The 17,993-nt window shown below is 47.0% G+C and overlaps 1 protein-coding gene across 1 annotated transcript in view; it reads right to left on the reverse strand.

Annotated features, from left to right (window-relative positions):
* Positions 1-4,601: 4,601 nt before the first annotated feature.
* QSOX1 (quiescin sulfhydryl oxidase 1) overlaps positions 4,602-17,993 on the reverse strand; it is a 735,474-nt gene continuing 722,082 nt past the window's right edge. Inside the window, exons 11-12 of the mRNA XM_069641454.1 lie at positions 11,573-11,749; positions 4,602-7,913 (exon numbers count right to left, since the gene is read on the reverse strand). Coding sequence (XP_069497555.1) covers positions 7,030-7,913; positions 11,573-11,749 — 1,061 coding nt within the window. The 3' untranslated portion in view covers positions 4,602-7,029. The remainder of the gene's footprint in view (positions 7,914-11,572; positions 11,750-17,993) is intronic.

Raw genomic sequence — 17,993 nt, forward strand, 5'->3', positions numbered from 1 at the left:
GCGTTGAACTCTGCAGTGTTCCTAGCATGGGGTCTACTGGCTGGAACACACGAGGTAAGACAAAGGGTTATTGTCCTTCATTGGGTGAATGGGGAATGTGCACTATTCTGTCCCCAGCAGCATCTCTTGCTGGGTTACAATGTTGCAGGCTGTCTCCTGCTTGCACTAAAATATCAGCACTTGGGAAGGCACGTACCTGCCCTGCGGTACCCACGGCTTCCATGGAGTTCTCCACGGGTTCCGGGAACTGTTGGAGAAATGCTGTTTGATGTTTCACACAAGTAATATTCTATACACGTTCACTTTCCTATGCAATTGCAGGGGAAAGCGTCTCTTTCTTGCATCATGGATTTGGATCGCTCTAGGAGTTTCAGGCTTTGTCAGTTGGGAAGCAGGCATCTCCAAGATCACCCAACGTGTTATTGCTGTGTTTCCCTTGCAAATCAGGGTCCTGGAAAAGGGTTTCCCTTACGAGGGCTGAAGTGAGGGTCCACACTGATTGTCCCCTGCAACAGAGACCACGGTAGGGGCACCTGGGGATCCTCCCAATACCACACTCTGGCACAACATCCACCAGCTTGTGATAGCCCCCAAATAATCACCCTGGTAGCCTTCAGGGTCAGGCAGGGGACTTCATCATAGGTATCATCAATGAGATGTGACTGCGGTGCTGTCCCTTTCTAGGCACAGAGAACAAGGAATTCACATATGAATACCCTTACTTCTGGTGTAACCCAGAGCATTTCAAAATTTCCAAAAAATGTGAAACTCTCTTTCTAGAATGAACAAGGCCAAATAAACTGTCCCATCAGATGGCGCCCACCAGGGAAAGTCTACAATCAAATTTTAGCTCACTGTGACTTACCATAGAAGAGATATTCAATTACTCAATGATTGTTTCGTTTTTGTAATCGCAGTATAGAGCAGGATTTTGTGATTGGTTCGAGTGGTCACTGCTCCTGTCCAGACATGCGATTGCCCACTAATTGTTACATAGCCTTCCCCCGCATAGGGGTTAAATGTAAGCGAGATCAGGGATGGAGAGGGGCCTTTTGGTAGAAATGCACTTGGGCCTGGTCAGTCATTGAGAAAAGTTTCAAAACTTAGTGTTCTTGATGAGGACAAACAAAGATCCTTTGACAGGGTCAGCATGTCTCCAGGCCTTGAAGACGCCTCCACAGGTTGAGACACAGGAGTAACAAGTCCAAACGTGGTCCATGAGATACAACTTTCCATCTTACAACTTTAGACATGAGGCATTGAACATTACTGTATTCATGATTGGTTTAGTGAAGCGAAACAAATAATTTCAGCAAATGTTCATGAGCAAGAAAAGCAACCATGCTTAAACCATCCGGGGAGGGAGCATGAGGTTCTCCCCCTGACAATTTTGTTAAATAATTAGTTGAAATGGTACATTTTACATCACACATTTCAGAATTGGGAAAACAAGCCATACCATGTGCATACGGTTCCATAAGGTAAAACGTGAAGACACCTAATAGATGCAAGGCCACCAATAGTAATCAGGCGCATTTTAGGTTTTCAAGATGCATGTGCCCACAAACTAGTTCAGCAGTGCCCTAGAAACAGGTTATGATTTAAGTCCCACAACAATAAATCTGCTTTGTTGTGTGAAGGAATAAACACGCTTAGAAAATTGCACTGTACACACAATTCTTTCCCATACCTGCCTCAACCCAATTCCCCTGCTCTTCCTCCAGCTACCTCTGTTGGCCAAGACTTGGAAAGCTCCCGTTTGGAAGCATAAGGACAGCCAGGAGGCTACAGGACCTGTTAAGAACAGGTTTGAACTTATGTTGCCCTATCACCTTTTGAACTTTTTTGTTAGACTAGGGTGTCCGCTGGAGGGAGAGAGATTGTTTAAGATTAGATTTAAGACTTCCGTTCATCCGAATAGGCCTCCCATGAATGAAGGCAAAGAACCACACTGTGTTGGACCACTCTTGACACAGTTCAGATGTATTCCCTATTATTTTAGAGTCTTACCCTACCTCCTGTAGGCATCTTTAAAACTTGAACATTGAACTGTCCGCATTTAATAAAAAGCCACGTAACTCAAGATTTTTCCATACGGTATCACCGCTCAACCTTTCTTCTTGCTCTAGTTATCATTGGGATCACTCAAAATCAGGACAATCAAAAGCCACATCTTTCAATGTTTCCAATGACGGAATGAATCCCAGTCCAGCCAATACAAGCCCCAAGGTGTCTTGCTGCCCTAAAATGTAGGTAACATGAACTAAGAACTCTGCTTAATTTCTGAACTTGATTTTCTCACCGGCAAACTGCATCAACACCTTACTTAATTTTTACGAGACTGAATGTACATTTTCAGAATACCGCTATATGGACATCATTCCGCTATTCTAATTAATATTGCATTACACTGTGTGCTTGTCTACTCCACTCCCTCTGTTTGCTTGGGTCTAGGAAGGTACCTCCAGCTTCCCCACACTCTAGAACATAGGGTTGGTGTGTAATTTGATTTTCTTCCAAACACTCCTGCTGCAGTGGTCTACATGGGTTTGGATAAACATGCCCATCGGCTTTCTAAAATAAGCTGATCTCTGGGAATGAGTGAGGCACAGTACTCCTTGTTTAGATGTGCTGACCATCACGGGAAGTTAAAAGGATCTAATCCACAGACATCCTTGTCCATCACAGCCTATGTGTGTAGATCCTTAGAGGAATCTTTTATTAAGTCCACTGTGTCCAAGAGCACCAGTACCAGGATTTGCCGTATTTACTCTTTAGCAGGGTCAGATATCGTAGTGTAGCTACAGACAATTTCTACTGGCACTATACTGGAAATGGTGATCAACTGGTGCAAGCAGGGGCACAACATGGGGCTCAGACCACTCTGTACCTTTTTGTGACACACGTGATTCATCCACGCCTCCCTGCAAGAAGACGACTAAGGGCTGCTGCTGGAAGAGATGCAGTGGAGCTGAGGCTTGTGAGGACTGTCGGTGGAGCTGTGGCCCACGAGTATCTACGCCTGTGCAGTGGAGCTGGATGGTGGGGCTGACTGGATCATGAGTGGTGCCTAATCGGATTGGGACCGTTCTGTGCTGCTACACCCGACGTCTTTGGTAGTCGAACAGTGGCGAGTTGTCATTCCCTGTAGAGGTCTAACTGGTTTGAGGGCAGAGCATGAGCCGAGATGCTGTGGGAGTCTGCCTGGGGGGTGCTTGGTTGTGGTCCCCCTCTCTGGTGTGGTCTGTGCGTGTGGTTGCATTGGCCGTTCACCAAGCTTGAGGTGCCTACATGAGTTGGGTGAGAGGATGCTCGTGTGAGTTGGTGCTGAGGACACCTATCTCCCTGCGATATTGGAGCTGTGCTTGTTGGAAGACCTTTTACACACTGGCTGTGGCCGCAGACTACCTGTCCCTCATGCAACACCATTGTAAGGAGCCATAGAGAAAAGGGTTTTATCTCCCACTTTCACTCACTAAAAATAGGAAAATAGCCTAAAATAGAAAGGTGTAAAAATACTCGAGAACAATTTCAAAATGGACACACAGGAAGCTGTCTCCCTGCTTAGTATGCGTACTGCCACGAGAAAAAGCGTTGCCACCCAACCCAAAGACGTAAATATTAATTTTTTAATGTTCATAAATAAATAGGTTATTTTTTATTACAAAAATATTTCTGTTCCACAGTTAAAACATATTTTTACATCGTTATAAAACACACACACTTGGGAATGGAACTTACATTTTTACTCCCTAAAAAATAATTTTACTCCCAAGTTTAAAAAATAGGGAGTAAAATACTCCATATTCAAAAACATATCTGGTGCACTGGTTGTAACAATGACTCGGCTAGGTTGGGCTTTCCCTGTGACTTTTGTAGTCTGTTATTAAGCCCATATTGCTGCTATTTATTGACCATCTGGACTTCTTGCTGTGTTGGACTATGTTCGGTTTTTTGGTCTGGCAACTGTTCATCACCTTGCTTGACTTTCATTTTTCTGGCTCCTTGGACCATCTATTCACTTTCCTGCTTTATTTTCTTCTTCGTTTCTTCCCCTTCTTTTGCATCCTGTTACATCATGGTCATAAATATAATTTTGTTTCATTTAGAGAAAGCAGAATACTGAAATCACTTATTTACCTCAGGGTTCTCTTTTCAGCAGACACAAATGGTTGAAAAGTGCCAATGAATGGGCCACGGACTTGGAACCAATAACGAGCCCACTGAATGTTCAGGAGACCATTTTGAATGCACTGGCAGTTTTCAAAGCAAACTAATCGGCTAAACCAATACGGAACGTCATGCTACCCAAACGTCCATCCCCTTATTTTAAAATGTGTCTGGATTTACCATATTTTTTCTACAGATCTTTGAAAGTGCATTTTAAATAAATTATAGTTGTTTTACACAGAAAGCAAACTGTTGAAATGTTTAAAATTAAAAACGTCAAAGCTCATCACCTGTATAAAAAAAAGGAGCTGCCTCTTTACAGATTGGAAACTAGTATTACTCCTAAAAAGGTGTTCACACAGTCCAGCTTACAAGCACAATTGAAAGATCTGTACATTTAATAGGAAAAGAAAAATTCAAAAGGATCACAATTAGGTAGTAAAGGATGGTTTTATTTGACAATGCGATAAAAAGAGAAGAGATCTGCATCAAATATCAAAGCTTCAGCCTCATCCCAAATGATCTCACTCCACCATGGGAACGTAGGCCTTCAATCCCTTCAATCTGCAACATAAGAGGCTCACAGCGTGACTTCCATCAACGAAAGTTGTATTCCCCGTACCCACATCCACCCAAGGCAGGAATGTTTTCTCCCAAACCTCCATCCTTGCAATACAGAAAGTGTCTTCTAATGTGTATGCCTTACTAAGTCTTGATCAGCTCCACCCTCATACACAGGGATTGGCCTGTCCCAAGTACCCTGCTTCCAACACAGACACTGACTCTACTCAATCTCCTTGCTCAGATATAGGGCTGCATGGATATAACTCGTCTCCCTGCGACAAGAAGATGATGTATACAACCATTCTACAACCAGCAGAGGATACTTCCTGCCCTCCTCCCCACAAAGCAGCTCTAGAGTCTTTCACTTTCCTAACAGCCCAATTCCCCCGTGGATTGCATCAACCCTGCTCCCTCAAGGGAGGTGGTTGGATTCCCCCCAAATACCTTTTTTCTTAAACAGATGAATTTTTCCATTAAACAAGGATGGAGCATTCCACACATCTTCACCAAAATACATATAGTTGGATTCTCGCACACTACTAGTTCTAAACAACGAGGGAATATCCAAGTTCCCACATTCATTACACCAAGATGGATTCTTCTAAATGGTCTTGGGCAGTAAACATTACTACATTTTTGATAACTGATCTATTAACAATGACTAGAAGGATCAGGCAGCCAGTTTCTGGGGCATTTTGGTGCAAAAATAAGAGGAAAGGGTAAGAAGTGTATAAGAAATGAGTTGCAAGTATCCACCTAATTAGATTAGTCAATTGCTGCCATGATTCTACTGGTCTTGAATCGTTGACTAGTTGGCTTTCAATAGTCAGCGTGGAAAGCCATTAATGAAGAACTAAAGATGGATTCATACAACTTTCAGTTCCAACACAAAGATGGGGTTATCTACATATCATTACTTAATTGAAATCATTCTGCCCACATCAGTCCACACCAACACAGACTAGCTCTCCTAAACCTCAATTACATTAATTGTTGATGCACCCAAATGTACTCCGCCCTTGGACAGCTACTGAGCATTGCAAATATTCCAGCAGATGGAAACATCTAAACCATTTTTCTCTCTGAATGAAGGTGTCAGAAAGTGTTCCACACATCGAGAAGGGTGGACATTTGGACTGCAGCTAGTCTGAAGAATGTAGGGCCAAACCAGCCTGCCTTTCTGGACCTGGATCTGGTATGGGACTTGCCAAACACACAATGTCAATTAAATTTATCTCCCAATTGGTCCGGTGATCCCACCTGTGTGTAGAGATGCAACAAAGGCCTATTCTCGTACACGGGGAGTAAATGGAGGAGGGGAAAATCAGGCTTCCTTTCACAACATAAATGAACCGTAAGCAAACATGTAAACAGCAGAGGACACTGGTGTTGTGGATACTGGGGTTGGGGCAATCCCCATTTATAAACGGGACAAGTCATTGAGGAAAACAAGGCAGGAAGAATATCTACTGACAAACACCCTTCAAAAGCACCAATGATTAGGAAAAGCTTCTGCAATGCGAAATGAAAGACTTCCTTCAGGCTGCAGTGAATGGTCATCTCAATGCACCAGCATTTCAGCAAATGCAGACGACTACGGTGGGTGGTAACCAAGGTACAAAGTCTTACAGAGGGATAGGTATAGTTCTTGCATGTGAATACAATGCCACGCCAAGGGTAAGAATTGGGGCTACACTGGTCAAGCGCTGTGCGGTGCAAATACTGCAAAGAAGAATGGGGTGCCCTCAAAGAGCTTTCTGTGAGTCACAGCACTGAAATAGCAGGGATGGTGCAAGTTGGAATTAAGATGCACTGATAGCTTCTGGTTGGGGGAGGTGGGTACAGCTGGAATGAAAGGGGTTCTACGGGTGAAGGAAAAAAGAGCACCAGCAGTTCATTTTTCACATTGTACACTTGGTTTAACTTTGTGTGATGCACACTATTAGTGAAGGTCAGCAGTATGCTTGGTTTTGACTGTAGCACTGGTCATTCCTTGCACGGTGTATATGACAACCATGAATCAGAACCTCATCAAAGTTCTTTGTGAACAGCTATCATCCTAGTGAAGTCTAATCTCCGGTTGCAGCTTTTGCTCAAATCAGACTATGAGGCAGGCATCTCTTCTCCAGTCCAGCGCTTGATCTGCCCAGATAGGTCCAGGGACATTACCCTGACTGCCACCAAGCAATTTCCCAGGAGCGCTCTACATATCACAGCATTTGTAAAGCATAATCACCAAAATGACACCCCCTCACAGCTTATAGGCCCGATTTCTGTCCAGAGGTTAATAGGAACTCATGCTGAGGAGAAGCTAGCTCGCTGCTTGCGGCAACGGGTTTTCATGTGGAAGTAGAGGTACATTGCTAAGAGGCACATGGAGGAGAGGAAATATAGCACAATGCACAGGCTGAGGTCAAGACGAGAGAAACCCAGCTCAATCATCCGAAACCAGCGTCGCCGGGAGGTAGACCTACTGCCATCATCTTCCACCAAAACCCCGATCAGATACTTTGAGTCTATGCCCCTCCTCCGCAGCCGCTCACGCACTGCTGAGTAGTCAAAGTCAGAAAGCAGTTCCTCTTCAAGTGGTTGTGCCTGCAGTCCCCTTTCACTTGCACGTCGCTTCCTCTTTGCTGCAGATGCCACACTCAGAGCTTTCCTCTTGTAATTTTCTGCAACAAAAGAATCCAGGTCTACAATGTCAGTGCCTTCAACCTTTGATTTGGAGCCCACCTGGATGATGGTGGGTTTCTGATTGTGCTTCTCCACTAAGTGGGAATCTGTTACCAGGTGCTGAGTTGCTACATGTTGTTCTTCTTCCTCCTCCTCATCTTCCTCCTCCCCCTCCTCCTCCTCCTCCTCTGCCTCCTCTTCCTCTAGAACATTACGCTTTCCTCTGCTTTCCAAGGTGATGCGATCCTCTCTGACCTCTTGTTTCTCAGTTGCTAAATATGTATCTTGTGACTCTCCATTCTTCATCCTCTGCCTCTCCAGCAGCTCCTCCTCTGGTTCGGTGTAGTTCATCACAATATTGGCTTGGCCATAATGTGCCTTTAGGTAGTGAAGTACCTCGTTCTTCTCCCAAATGTGCTCTCCTGCCAGCTCCTTCTGGCACAGGGGGCACAGGTCAGGTGTAGGCCACTGCAGCTTGGGAAATTTTGGATCTTCACTCCGTGCACCTGAGGAAACAAGAAAGCAGGTAACTTTACCTTCCGTTGAGTTCAGTGCACAAACTACAGCAGACAAATATCCACATTGGGAGGCTTGAGGGGATAGTGGTCTATGTCACCCCTTAGGCTTTATAAGAGGAATGTATTTCATGTCCCCCTAACTCGCACATATTTTTAATTGTCCTTATATCGGTCATTATGGCAAAATGTCCTCTTTTGTATGTGCCCCCTTTAATGCATTCCAAATCACTCCCTCTCTCCTTCCTTCCCTCCCTCTATGCCACAAATGACAGTTCTCCATAAGGCGCCTGGGTGTCTTATTCTTCATGACCTCTCGGGATGCCTCATACATCACTCCTCACCCAGCTTTCTTTGTCTCTCGCCCCCTAGAGTATGCACCGATTCAGAATCACTCCCGACTTACCCAACCCCCGTCATCGCTTACAGCTGTGCCCCATCTGGTAACATCACAACCGTCATGCAGACCGAGATGGGATGGACAAAGCGGAGGGTGATGCTGGGATAGAGGAAGAGGGAGGAGTCTGGTTAATGGAGAAACAGGAGTTTGTGGAAGGCTAAAGGAAGAGAGGGGCAGCAAGGGGTCGGTCTGTAACTGACAGGGGATATTCAAACAGAATCCAAAGCAGAAGGGACGTACGACAGATAGAGGAGGTCTAGGCACACAGAAAAATGTCAAAGATGAAGAGAGGGACGGTATGTATTGGGGGGAAAACGAGAAGATACGTCTATGAGAACTGCGAAGCAGCTCCATTTTGAGAGATGAAATTGTTGCTCTTATAGCAAGACACCAAACAACTAGTGCATCCCTCAAGCTGGGATAAAAGGGGCTAAAGAAGAGTGTGTTCACCTTCTCCTCAGCTCATGGTGCATTCTTCGCCACCTACTCAGTGTCACTCGGGGCTTCGCCTTTCAGGCTCCCTTGCTACAAGATAACAATTCCTCAGTCAGAGCACAGTCTATGCCACAATCCCAAAAAATGGTTCTGAAGGAATTTCCAAGAAAATGTATATTGGTAAGCACACATTTCCTGGACCTCACACCCATGCAGACGCTTCTTTCAAAGGAAGATGAAGCTCCATACAACATGCCTTCCCTTTAAACTGACATGCACCCAAAATGGGTTAGAAAGTCAAGTGCAATGTTCCCAAAAGGGAAGAGCTTGCGATTTAATACGTATCTGTGCAGATGTAATCGCAATCAGGAAAAGAGTCTTTATAGTTCCCAGTTCAAATGTAATAGTGCCCATGTGTTCAGAGCAGAGACTTATATTACACCCCCTTCCTAATATGGGATCTCTGCAAACTGCAGTGAAGGTATTCATTCCCTCACTCAAAATTACTGTCACAACTGCCATATCGGAAGTATCTGAGCAATGTACAGTTATTCTGGATTGGAGCTAGCCAGCAATTGAGCAATACATAGACTGCACTGCTTAAGGGCCTCAAAGCGTTCCTGGGATTCAGGTTTCCACACAACCTGCTTCTGTTTGTGCTTGTGTTTTTTTAAACACCTTGGTCCATGAGTTCTCACTCTTGCCTTGGCACATCGGTCTTTAGAACCCTGTGGTACCCAGGAAGCCTTTTACCGGTTCCCAGGAACTTGGCCTCAGTTTCTGCTTGCATGAGCATCCATTCCCACTTCTTACCGCCTCTAATGTTAAGGACCTACTTTACAGCTCTTACTGCGAACTGTATTGGGATGTTCAAGGAGTGCTTTCCAGTATGAGCGGAGCACTACAAGCTATGGAAATTCCTAGAGACACTTTAAGCCCAAGAGCTTGATGATGTATGAGAAGAACACAGCTCATCACACTAAAGTCAACATGACAAATACTAGGTCTGTGAGTTTCACTTTTGCTCTATTATGTCAATCGTGGCAATCTAATTGGACATTTGGAGCTTTTTGAGTAAGCCCACAATTCTGGGCATTAGGTTTGACCCCACCCTCTCATATCTGGTACAAACTACAAACCTCATGGATCTGTCCGGGATACGAGCCCAGAGCCTGGAAAGTGGTCAAGTCACACAAAGGGTTCCACCACCTTGGATTTCCCAGCTGTATGAGGGCTTCATCACCACCCTAAGCCATATCTAGATATTTCCTAAACATATACTAACACCGGTCTCTGGGTTTGTGGTGGCGGTTGCATCTTACTAATTTCTTTCAGCCTTCATCACACTTACTGTTGGCCTAGCATCCATCTTGGTTTAGAGATGGTTCTATGTCTTTAGCCCGCACACTGGAGGCCACCACCCAACAAAAACAGCCTTTTTTTAGACCTCCTTGAAGTGGCTTCCAATTGGTGGTATTTTGCCTCATCAGAGGAAGTCACCACCCAAACTGCCCCCTATGCCTCCGCTCACACTTGGAGTCTAGCCTCCCCCATACTGACCTGTCAGCTCACCTTGCCATGCCCCAAACCCTCTTACATGACTCACCTCCAGGCCATGCCATGTCCCTTCTCTGACCACCACCAGCCCCATCCTCCACCACCTATGCCTCGAATGTCCACTTAACTGCTTCCAGACTTCACGGTTCTAGCTACGCTGCCCCTCCTCCTCTTATGGGTCAGTCTTGTCTTGATGGCGTTCGCTGGGTGGTCTCTCCTATAGGCAGCCCTGGAAATGTACTTCAAAGACCGTATACCAATAGACAAAACAGATGCTGCCCATGATCACATGATCAGCTGGGACTATGGGGGGACGAATCACCACTGTTAAGAACAGAAGTGAAGTGTGCGCTTCATGCACATATACAAAAGGAAATAGACTTGTGAGCTAAGTGTTCCTTGATATAGATGGCACTTACCAGGGGCCAATACATTCCTGAGCAAAACCTGAACATCCCAGAGAAAAAGCAATGTGCATACAGGCCTGACTCACTCCTGGCATGTAATGTGCTACTAACTAAGCAACCTTTCTTCCGGAAGCACAAGAATCTCACTGCCCGCTTCCCCAGAGAAACAAAACACAATGGAGCAGAATTTTCAAGAAAGACCGACCAGTGGAAAAGAATGGTCTGTTTTGAATCACAGGCTCCATCTTCGAGGTTCCACTTCCGGCCAACGAGTGCATGACTGTGCTCCATTTCCGTGCGACTGTTATGGAGTCTTTTTGCATCTTAGAGAAATTAAGAAGTAAAAAGAAAGCCAGAAGGTGAGTAGAACCAGCAAGCTGAAACGCTGAACAAAAGAAGGCAGAACATGAAGAGGAGCATTGTCCTTGAATAAACCACATTAGACCAGTCGATCACCACCGCATGGACCGCATATCCCATGCAAGGCTTCCAAGAGACCAACATAACTTCAGGTCTCCCATCAAATTAATTAAGTGAGGTACAGGTCTGACTAGAGAATTGCACCGGTTTGTGGAGTCAACTCATGCTTCCATCCGTGAAGGTGGTAAGTTACTGCTTGACTGTGGTAAGCCCACAAAGTCCAGGCATTGCAAAAGATGAAGTCTACAGAAAATGAAACGGAAAAAAGTGAGCAGTCAGTTAAATAAAAGGAAGGAACAGAAGTGGTCGATGAGGAAAAAGAACACCCAAATAGCTTAAATGTTTGCAGCCATCCAGTCCGGACTCTGAATTGAACAAATCAGTGCAGGAGAATGTTTTCTAGGGATAACCCATCTTGGAATATAACTCACCTGCCAAACGAGTGTTCACCTCGTTATGCCGTGACCAAAGCCACACAACGGCCTCGTCACGAGAGCTCACTTTCCCAATGGACTTTGAAGCCATGCTCTCAAAATGGGCAGCACACTCCCGGCAGCCGAAGAAATTCTTGACGTAACCCCTCATGGCACCGAGAACCTCCAATGCATCTAGACAAGAGGAAAGGACTATCATTAGTGCACTGTTTTGGACAAAAAACAATCACACTTTACCAAGACCATGCCATAGCAGCCCTTAGCAATTCCGCCAGCCAGATATGTGTATGCCACCAGCCCTCAAAGAGCCATATCATGCAGTACCACACATCACAAGCATATGTGAGGGTATCCCATTCACATCCCACAATAACCATATAATGAGGTACATCGGTCATTGCTCCCAGGCAATTCTCACTGCAGTCCCTTCACAATCTTGCTCCCTCAAAATGAAATACAATTACAATCGGACATGGTAAATGCGGGTTTGGAATTGCATGCATGTATTATCATGTTATCCTGAATGTCCACATGCAACCCCATACTCGTACCTTGCTAATAAAGGCCCCGCTGAACCATAATATACATGCATGGCATTACACCAGATCCTGCACATAAGCAGGTCCATATTTCGGAAACAAATTTACAAAGTAACTTCAGTCACATCAACATGCTAGAACCTGCAGCTTTTTAAAGAATAGGTTTATTGTTATTAAAGTGAGATTAACGGTACACGATTTTACCCCATTAGATGGCTTTCATACCCTGTGAGGGGTCAAAAGTGAGACGTTGACAATGTTGTAATTGTCACATTATCGGACATCTTTATTAAACAGAAATGGGTTGGATAAGCGCCTCGCTATCCTTATCCTAAGGAGAGTTTCCCTACCTAGGAAACTAAAACTAAAGATCAGTCTGTGCTAAGACATTAAACCTATAAATTATCCTTGTGTCCAAAACATTCTAATCTGACCCTCACACTAGAAATGAACTATGGGTGCAAGGAAAATGTCTCTGACTTATGTTGGTCAAAAAGCGTTCACAATCAAAGTAAATAGATAAATCCAACCGAAAAGTCTTTTCCAAGGAGAAACTCGTGGATCCAGAGAGTGGTTCCCTTCGCCTTGATATTTAGGTAGAAAGTTTTCTGCCCGTTTTCTTTCTCCGTTCCCTCCCGCTTCCCTCTTCCTTCTTCCTCCCTCCTCCCGTCTTCCTACCCGCATCCCGCTCCGATTGGTCGCTTGGGCCGTGCTCTGCCTGGTGCTACGTTGGGCGCACTCCCTGCTCGCGTCTTTGTTAGCCTGGCAAGGCAGGCGAGTGTTGGTCCCTGAAGACTCTCCTGGGCCGTGATTTCAACTTTCTGGCCTGGTTAGCCCCGTGGCCTGCCCATTTTCTTTCCCCGTTCCCTCCCGCTTCGCTCTTCTTGCTTCCTCCCGCCTCCTGCTCTGATTGGCCTCTTGTTGGTCTTCACTGACCCACCAGGGCAGCCCTCTGCCTGGCAGCCCCTGCAGTTTAGGGCCCCTATGCAAAGGGCTGCTACAACTCAGGAGGCTCCATACAGTGTCTGCAGGTGTCCGTAGGGGAAGCCAGTTGCCAGCCGTCAACCATCTGCGACTATGGCAGGTAAGTCTGGCCCGGCTTAGAACTGCACTGTACCCTTCATGCCTAACCATCTAGCATACTCTCAAACTTAGGCATGTTTTTCCTGTCTGAATTGAATTGTGAAAGTAGTTAAAATTGCACTGTGAAACCTAGGGCTTTCCCCTCTTTTAGGACTCTCTAACTTAGGTGGGTCTTTTTCTCCTATTTTAAAATTGCATTGTGATAGTCTTTTAAATCTGAGTGTCTTTCGTCCTGTCCAATTGTTCAAATTGTGTTGCCTCTCCGTCTCATCTGCTTGCACCCTATCTTGTGTCCTTCCCCAGTGTTCTCCCCTTCCTCTTCTCTTCTCTCCTCTCTCCCCTCCCTACCTACTCTATGGTGCTTACTGTCTCTCCTATTTTCTCTAACTGCTTCTCTATCGACTATCCTGCTCTCCTCACTAAAACTGGTAGGAAGAAGTTTAAAAAGGACATCCTGGTCTCCAACCCAGGCCTCCCTATCGCTGACACCTATACCAGTGCCTCCTCCAGGCAAACTTTCACTGACATCCTCTTTGTCGTTCCCTCTCCTGACCTATGGACCCTACATATGGTCTTTGTGATCTCTTTCTCTTCTTCTCCCATTAATGGTGGCACCCGGTGGGATGTCCCTCTGTCCTCCTTCCACTCCTCGAAGGTCATCATTAATGTTTATGTGAATGGCACCGTCTTGGTCCAGGCCAACCTCCTCCTCTTCAATAAACGCGTCCCGTGCCTCGATTTCCTCTCTTCTCCTGCTGTTCCCCTCTGCCCCCTCCACGGCCTCCTCGGTTCTCCCTGCTACCGCCTCCTTGGCTACTCTGCCCTTTCCTCCTTCCCTCTCTGCCCCCCACCCGGGCTTATTCTACCCCTCTGCAGGGCATACCTCTGATGTGTACCCCTCCCCGGAAGTCTTTCAAGGATGGCAACCTTCTCCATATTGCCACTCCTAACTCTCGCTCATCTGTCAAACACTCCACTGACATCTGCCGCCTTCTTGAGGAACTCGACCTTGATGTCCTCAGTCTCACCGAGACAGGGTTCACGGCCAGCACTGACAAGCTTTGACACTCTCCTCCCTGACGGCTACAAGATCCTCTCCGCGCCCAGGTACAACCGCTCCGGAGGGGATGTAGCCCTGATCGTCCCCAAGTGTATTCCTGCCCCTGTCATTCCTACGCAGGCCTACTCCTCCTTCGAACGCCTCGTCTGTAGGCTCTCTCTCTCTCTCTCCTTGCCACTCCCTTACTGTGGCCACTATCTATCGGCCACCTGGTCAGATCTCCACCTTCCTCTCCGAGTGGGCGGACCTCACCCTCTTCCCTCCTGGTCTCCACCACTCAACTCCTCCTTCTGGGAGACTTCAACATCCACCTGGATGCTTCCTGTCCTTCCTCAGGACTCTTTTGCGACCTCTGCGACACTCTCTCCGGAAGCACCTCAAAACCTTCCTCTTTGCCTCCGCTTTCTCTCCCTCTCTCCCCTGCTAAAATCACTGAACCTGCACTGAATCTGCAACTGGCCACTCACCGATCTCGGTCCTTGGCCCTGCCACTCTTCCCTGCACTGCCTACCTGCACTACAGGACTGTCTCTATCCTACAGACCCTTCTCCCGGCACTTACCTTGCACTTGCCACCAGCTGGCCCTATTATTTATCTTGTATTCTACTAACCATGTACTGCTCTTCCCCCTCTCCCCTTTCCCCTTGCACTTTTCCCAGTCCCCCTACCCTTGCACTATCTGAATGACACCTGGCCTAGTAGGATCGTTGTCTGTTCTCCCCTTGCCCCCCCCCGCCTCGTCGCGCCTTGAAACACTTGTGTATAGGCGCGTTACAAATGCCATATCATATTCTCCCCTCTGGCCCGACTCACTCTGCAGGGCATACTCTGGATGTTCTGATCTCCTCAGACCTTCCCCTCTCTATCCCTCCTCTCTCCTGGAGTGATCATGTTCTCCTTTCCTCCCAGCTCACCCTCTCTACCCCTCAGGCCAAGCAGACTCCATCACCGCCACCCACCTTCTCGGTCATTCGACCCATGAAGCCTGTGTCTGTTGAGGCTTTCGCCACCACTTTCTCACCACCCCCCTCACCCCACTTTGGCTGACTCACACCCTGACACAGCACTTTCCATGCTCCAGTCTGCTATATCTGACACTCTCGATGTTCTTGCCCCTGCCATGAGGATCAGTCTGAAGCCCAAAGCCAAGTGCAACTCCTGGTATGACTCAGACCTCTTCATCCTTAAGCGCAAGTGCAGGGTGGCTGAGAGGAAATGGCGTGCTTCATTTTCACCCTCTGACAAACTGGCCTGCTGCCTGCTCCAAAGGCAATACCGGCTCTCTGTCCGCACTAAGAAGAGAGCCCACATCCAAGCCCGCGTCTCTGCGGCATCCAATAACTCGGCTGAACTCTTTAAAATCTGCAAGGAACTGGCCAATCCTGCCCCAGTCTCTACCTCTCCTGTCCCTTCTCAGGCCCTCTGCACAGCACTTGCTTCTCATTTCATCTCTAAAACCCAGGACATCCGGTCCTCCCTCTCCCCTTCCTTCTACTCCGTGCTCTTCCTCTGGCCCTTCTTCGGCCTCCTCTCCTCCCCCCTTCTCAGCCTTTCCCCTGTTCTCCCCAGGCGAGGTTTCTAGACAAGTCCGATCTATGAAAGTCTCGTCACAACAGGTGCACACCTGTTCCTCCAAAACTATCAAGGACCACATTGACTCCCTGGCTCCTGCCCTGGCCAACTTCTGCAACCATTCTTTCACCACTGGAGTCTTCCCTTCCCCTATGAAGCACTCCTTTGTGCACCCCCTTCTTAAGAAACCCTCTGCCGACCAATCGTGTCCGGCTAACTATCGCCCAAGCTCCATTATTCCTTTCCTGGGCAAACTCTTGGAAAAGCTGGCCATTTCCCAGCTCAATCTTCACACTAGATCGGTTGGTGGTCTCCATGATCATCAGTCTGGCTTCAGAGCTGCCATGAGCAGGGAAACTGCTCTCCTGAACATCCATGAAGACCTGCTCTCCAACCTCGATTCCAACCCCCCTTGTGTCCTCATCTTACTTGATCTCTCCTCTGCCTTCGACATGGTCAACCATGCCATCCTGCTCAACCGTCTCCGTGATAACCTGGGGATCACCGGTCAGGCCCTGGCGTGACTGACTTCTTTTCTCTCTGATCGACCCTCCCAGGTTCAACTTGGGTCCTTAGCTCTATTTCCATGTCTACCTGTGGTGTTCCCCAGGGGTCTAACCTCTCTCCCTGGCTGTTCAACCAATACCTGGCACTTCTTGCCTACCGCATTGCCGTGCTCTGCCCCAGCTTCCAGTGCTATGCGGATGACACTCCGCTCATTTTCTGCTATCCAGCAGTGGTGTGCTGCCAATGATCTCTGCCTTAATACCAGTAAGACAGAGATTCTCCTTATCGGCACACCCACACCCTCCTTTCCCGTCACTCTCTGGCCGGCCTCTCGGCCCTCTTCCTCCTCCCACCTGTGAGGCAAAAAACCTCGGGTCATCTTTGACTCCACACTCTCCTTGTCTCCTCACATCTCAGACGTCTCTAAGAAGTCACACTACCAGCTGCACCTCCTCATCGGTATTCTTCCTTTCCTCCCCTTCCCCAGAAGCTCACTGTCTCCAGAGCTCTGGTTCTCTCTAGGCTGGACTACTGCAACAGCCTTTTTCTAAATCTGCCTGCTTCCACCCTCTGCAATTCATACAGAACAGGACTGCGAGACCTGTCCTTGTCCTTAAGCCTAGCGATCTTATCTCTCCAGGACTGAAATCTCTGCACTGGCTCCCAGTGGCTGCAAGGATTAAGTTAAAAACCCTCTGCATTGTCCACAAGGCCTTCTGGGTCCTGGGGCATCAATACCTTCAACTCCCTCTTCCTAAATATCTTCCTTCTCGAGCTCTTCACTCTTCCGCCTCCAACTGTATGTAAATATGTGCTCTGTAAAGCGCTTTGGATTAAGGCACTATATAAATAACACATCATTATCATTAACTCCCTCAGGGTCAGTCGCTTCTCCAAGCAACGAGTTGGTGGTAGATCTTTCTTCGGCTGGGGCCTCCCTCTGCAACAGCCTTCCTGCCCCCCTGACACTTGAGGAGAACCATCTCCCATTCCGGAAGCACCTCAAAACCTTTCTCTTTGCTTCTGCCTTCTCTCCTCCTCTCCCCTGGCTGAAACTGACCTTGCACACCTGCACTGCCTTCCTTGCAACCCTGCACTTGGGGACTGTTTTTTTCTGTATCTCTACAGCCCCTTTACCAGCACTTGACACTTGAGGCCTGCACTTACCTTGCACTTGCCAGATGCTGGCCGTACTTATTGTTATTTATTCTCTCATCCTTTACTGCACTGTCCCCTCCCGCTTCCTCTCGCACTTTCCCCTTCCCCCTTCCTATGCACTTGCATGACATGAATGACACCTGGCCTAGTAGGATCTTTAGGTAGGATGGCAACACAAGTGTCTCTTTCAAACAACAGTTTGAGGTTAGTTTTAGAAAGTTCTTACGCAGACAATACAGCCCATATAATTCAACTCTTCCTTTGTTTCTTTGTACTGCTTTCACAAAAGTTCTTATTGCAAAGGAGACATTTTATACAGGCTTTTTTTTACCTTCTCCTGTACTTTGGTGGATTACCTGATGCGTTTCCTGATCAGAAATCCTTGTGTACTCTTGACATTTCCTGGTGTACTTCCGTGCCAGATATCTTGTCACAATATCAAAAAGTCTTGGAGCAACTTCACAACTTCAAATGCATGGTGCATCTACACACCAAGGTC

The sequence above is a fragment of the Ambystoma mexicanum genome, chromosome 1q (genome assembly GCF_040938575.1).
Source record: "Ambystoma mexicanum isolate Mex_15411 chromosome 1q, UKY_AmexF1_1, whole genome shotgun sequence".
Taxonomy (NCBI): domain Eukaryota; kingdom Metazoa; phylum Chordata; class Amphibia; order Caudata; family Ambystomatidae; genus Ambystoma; species Ambystoma mexicanum.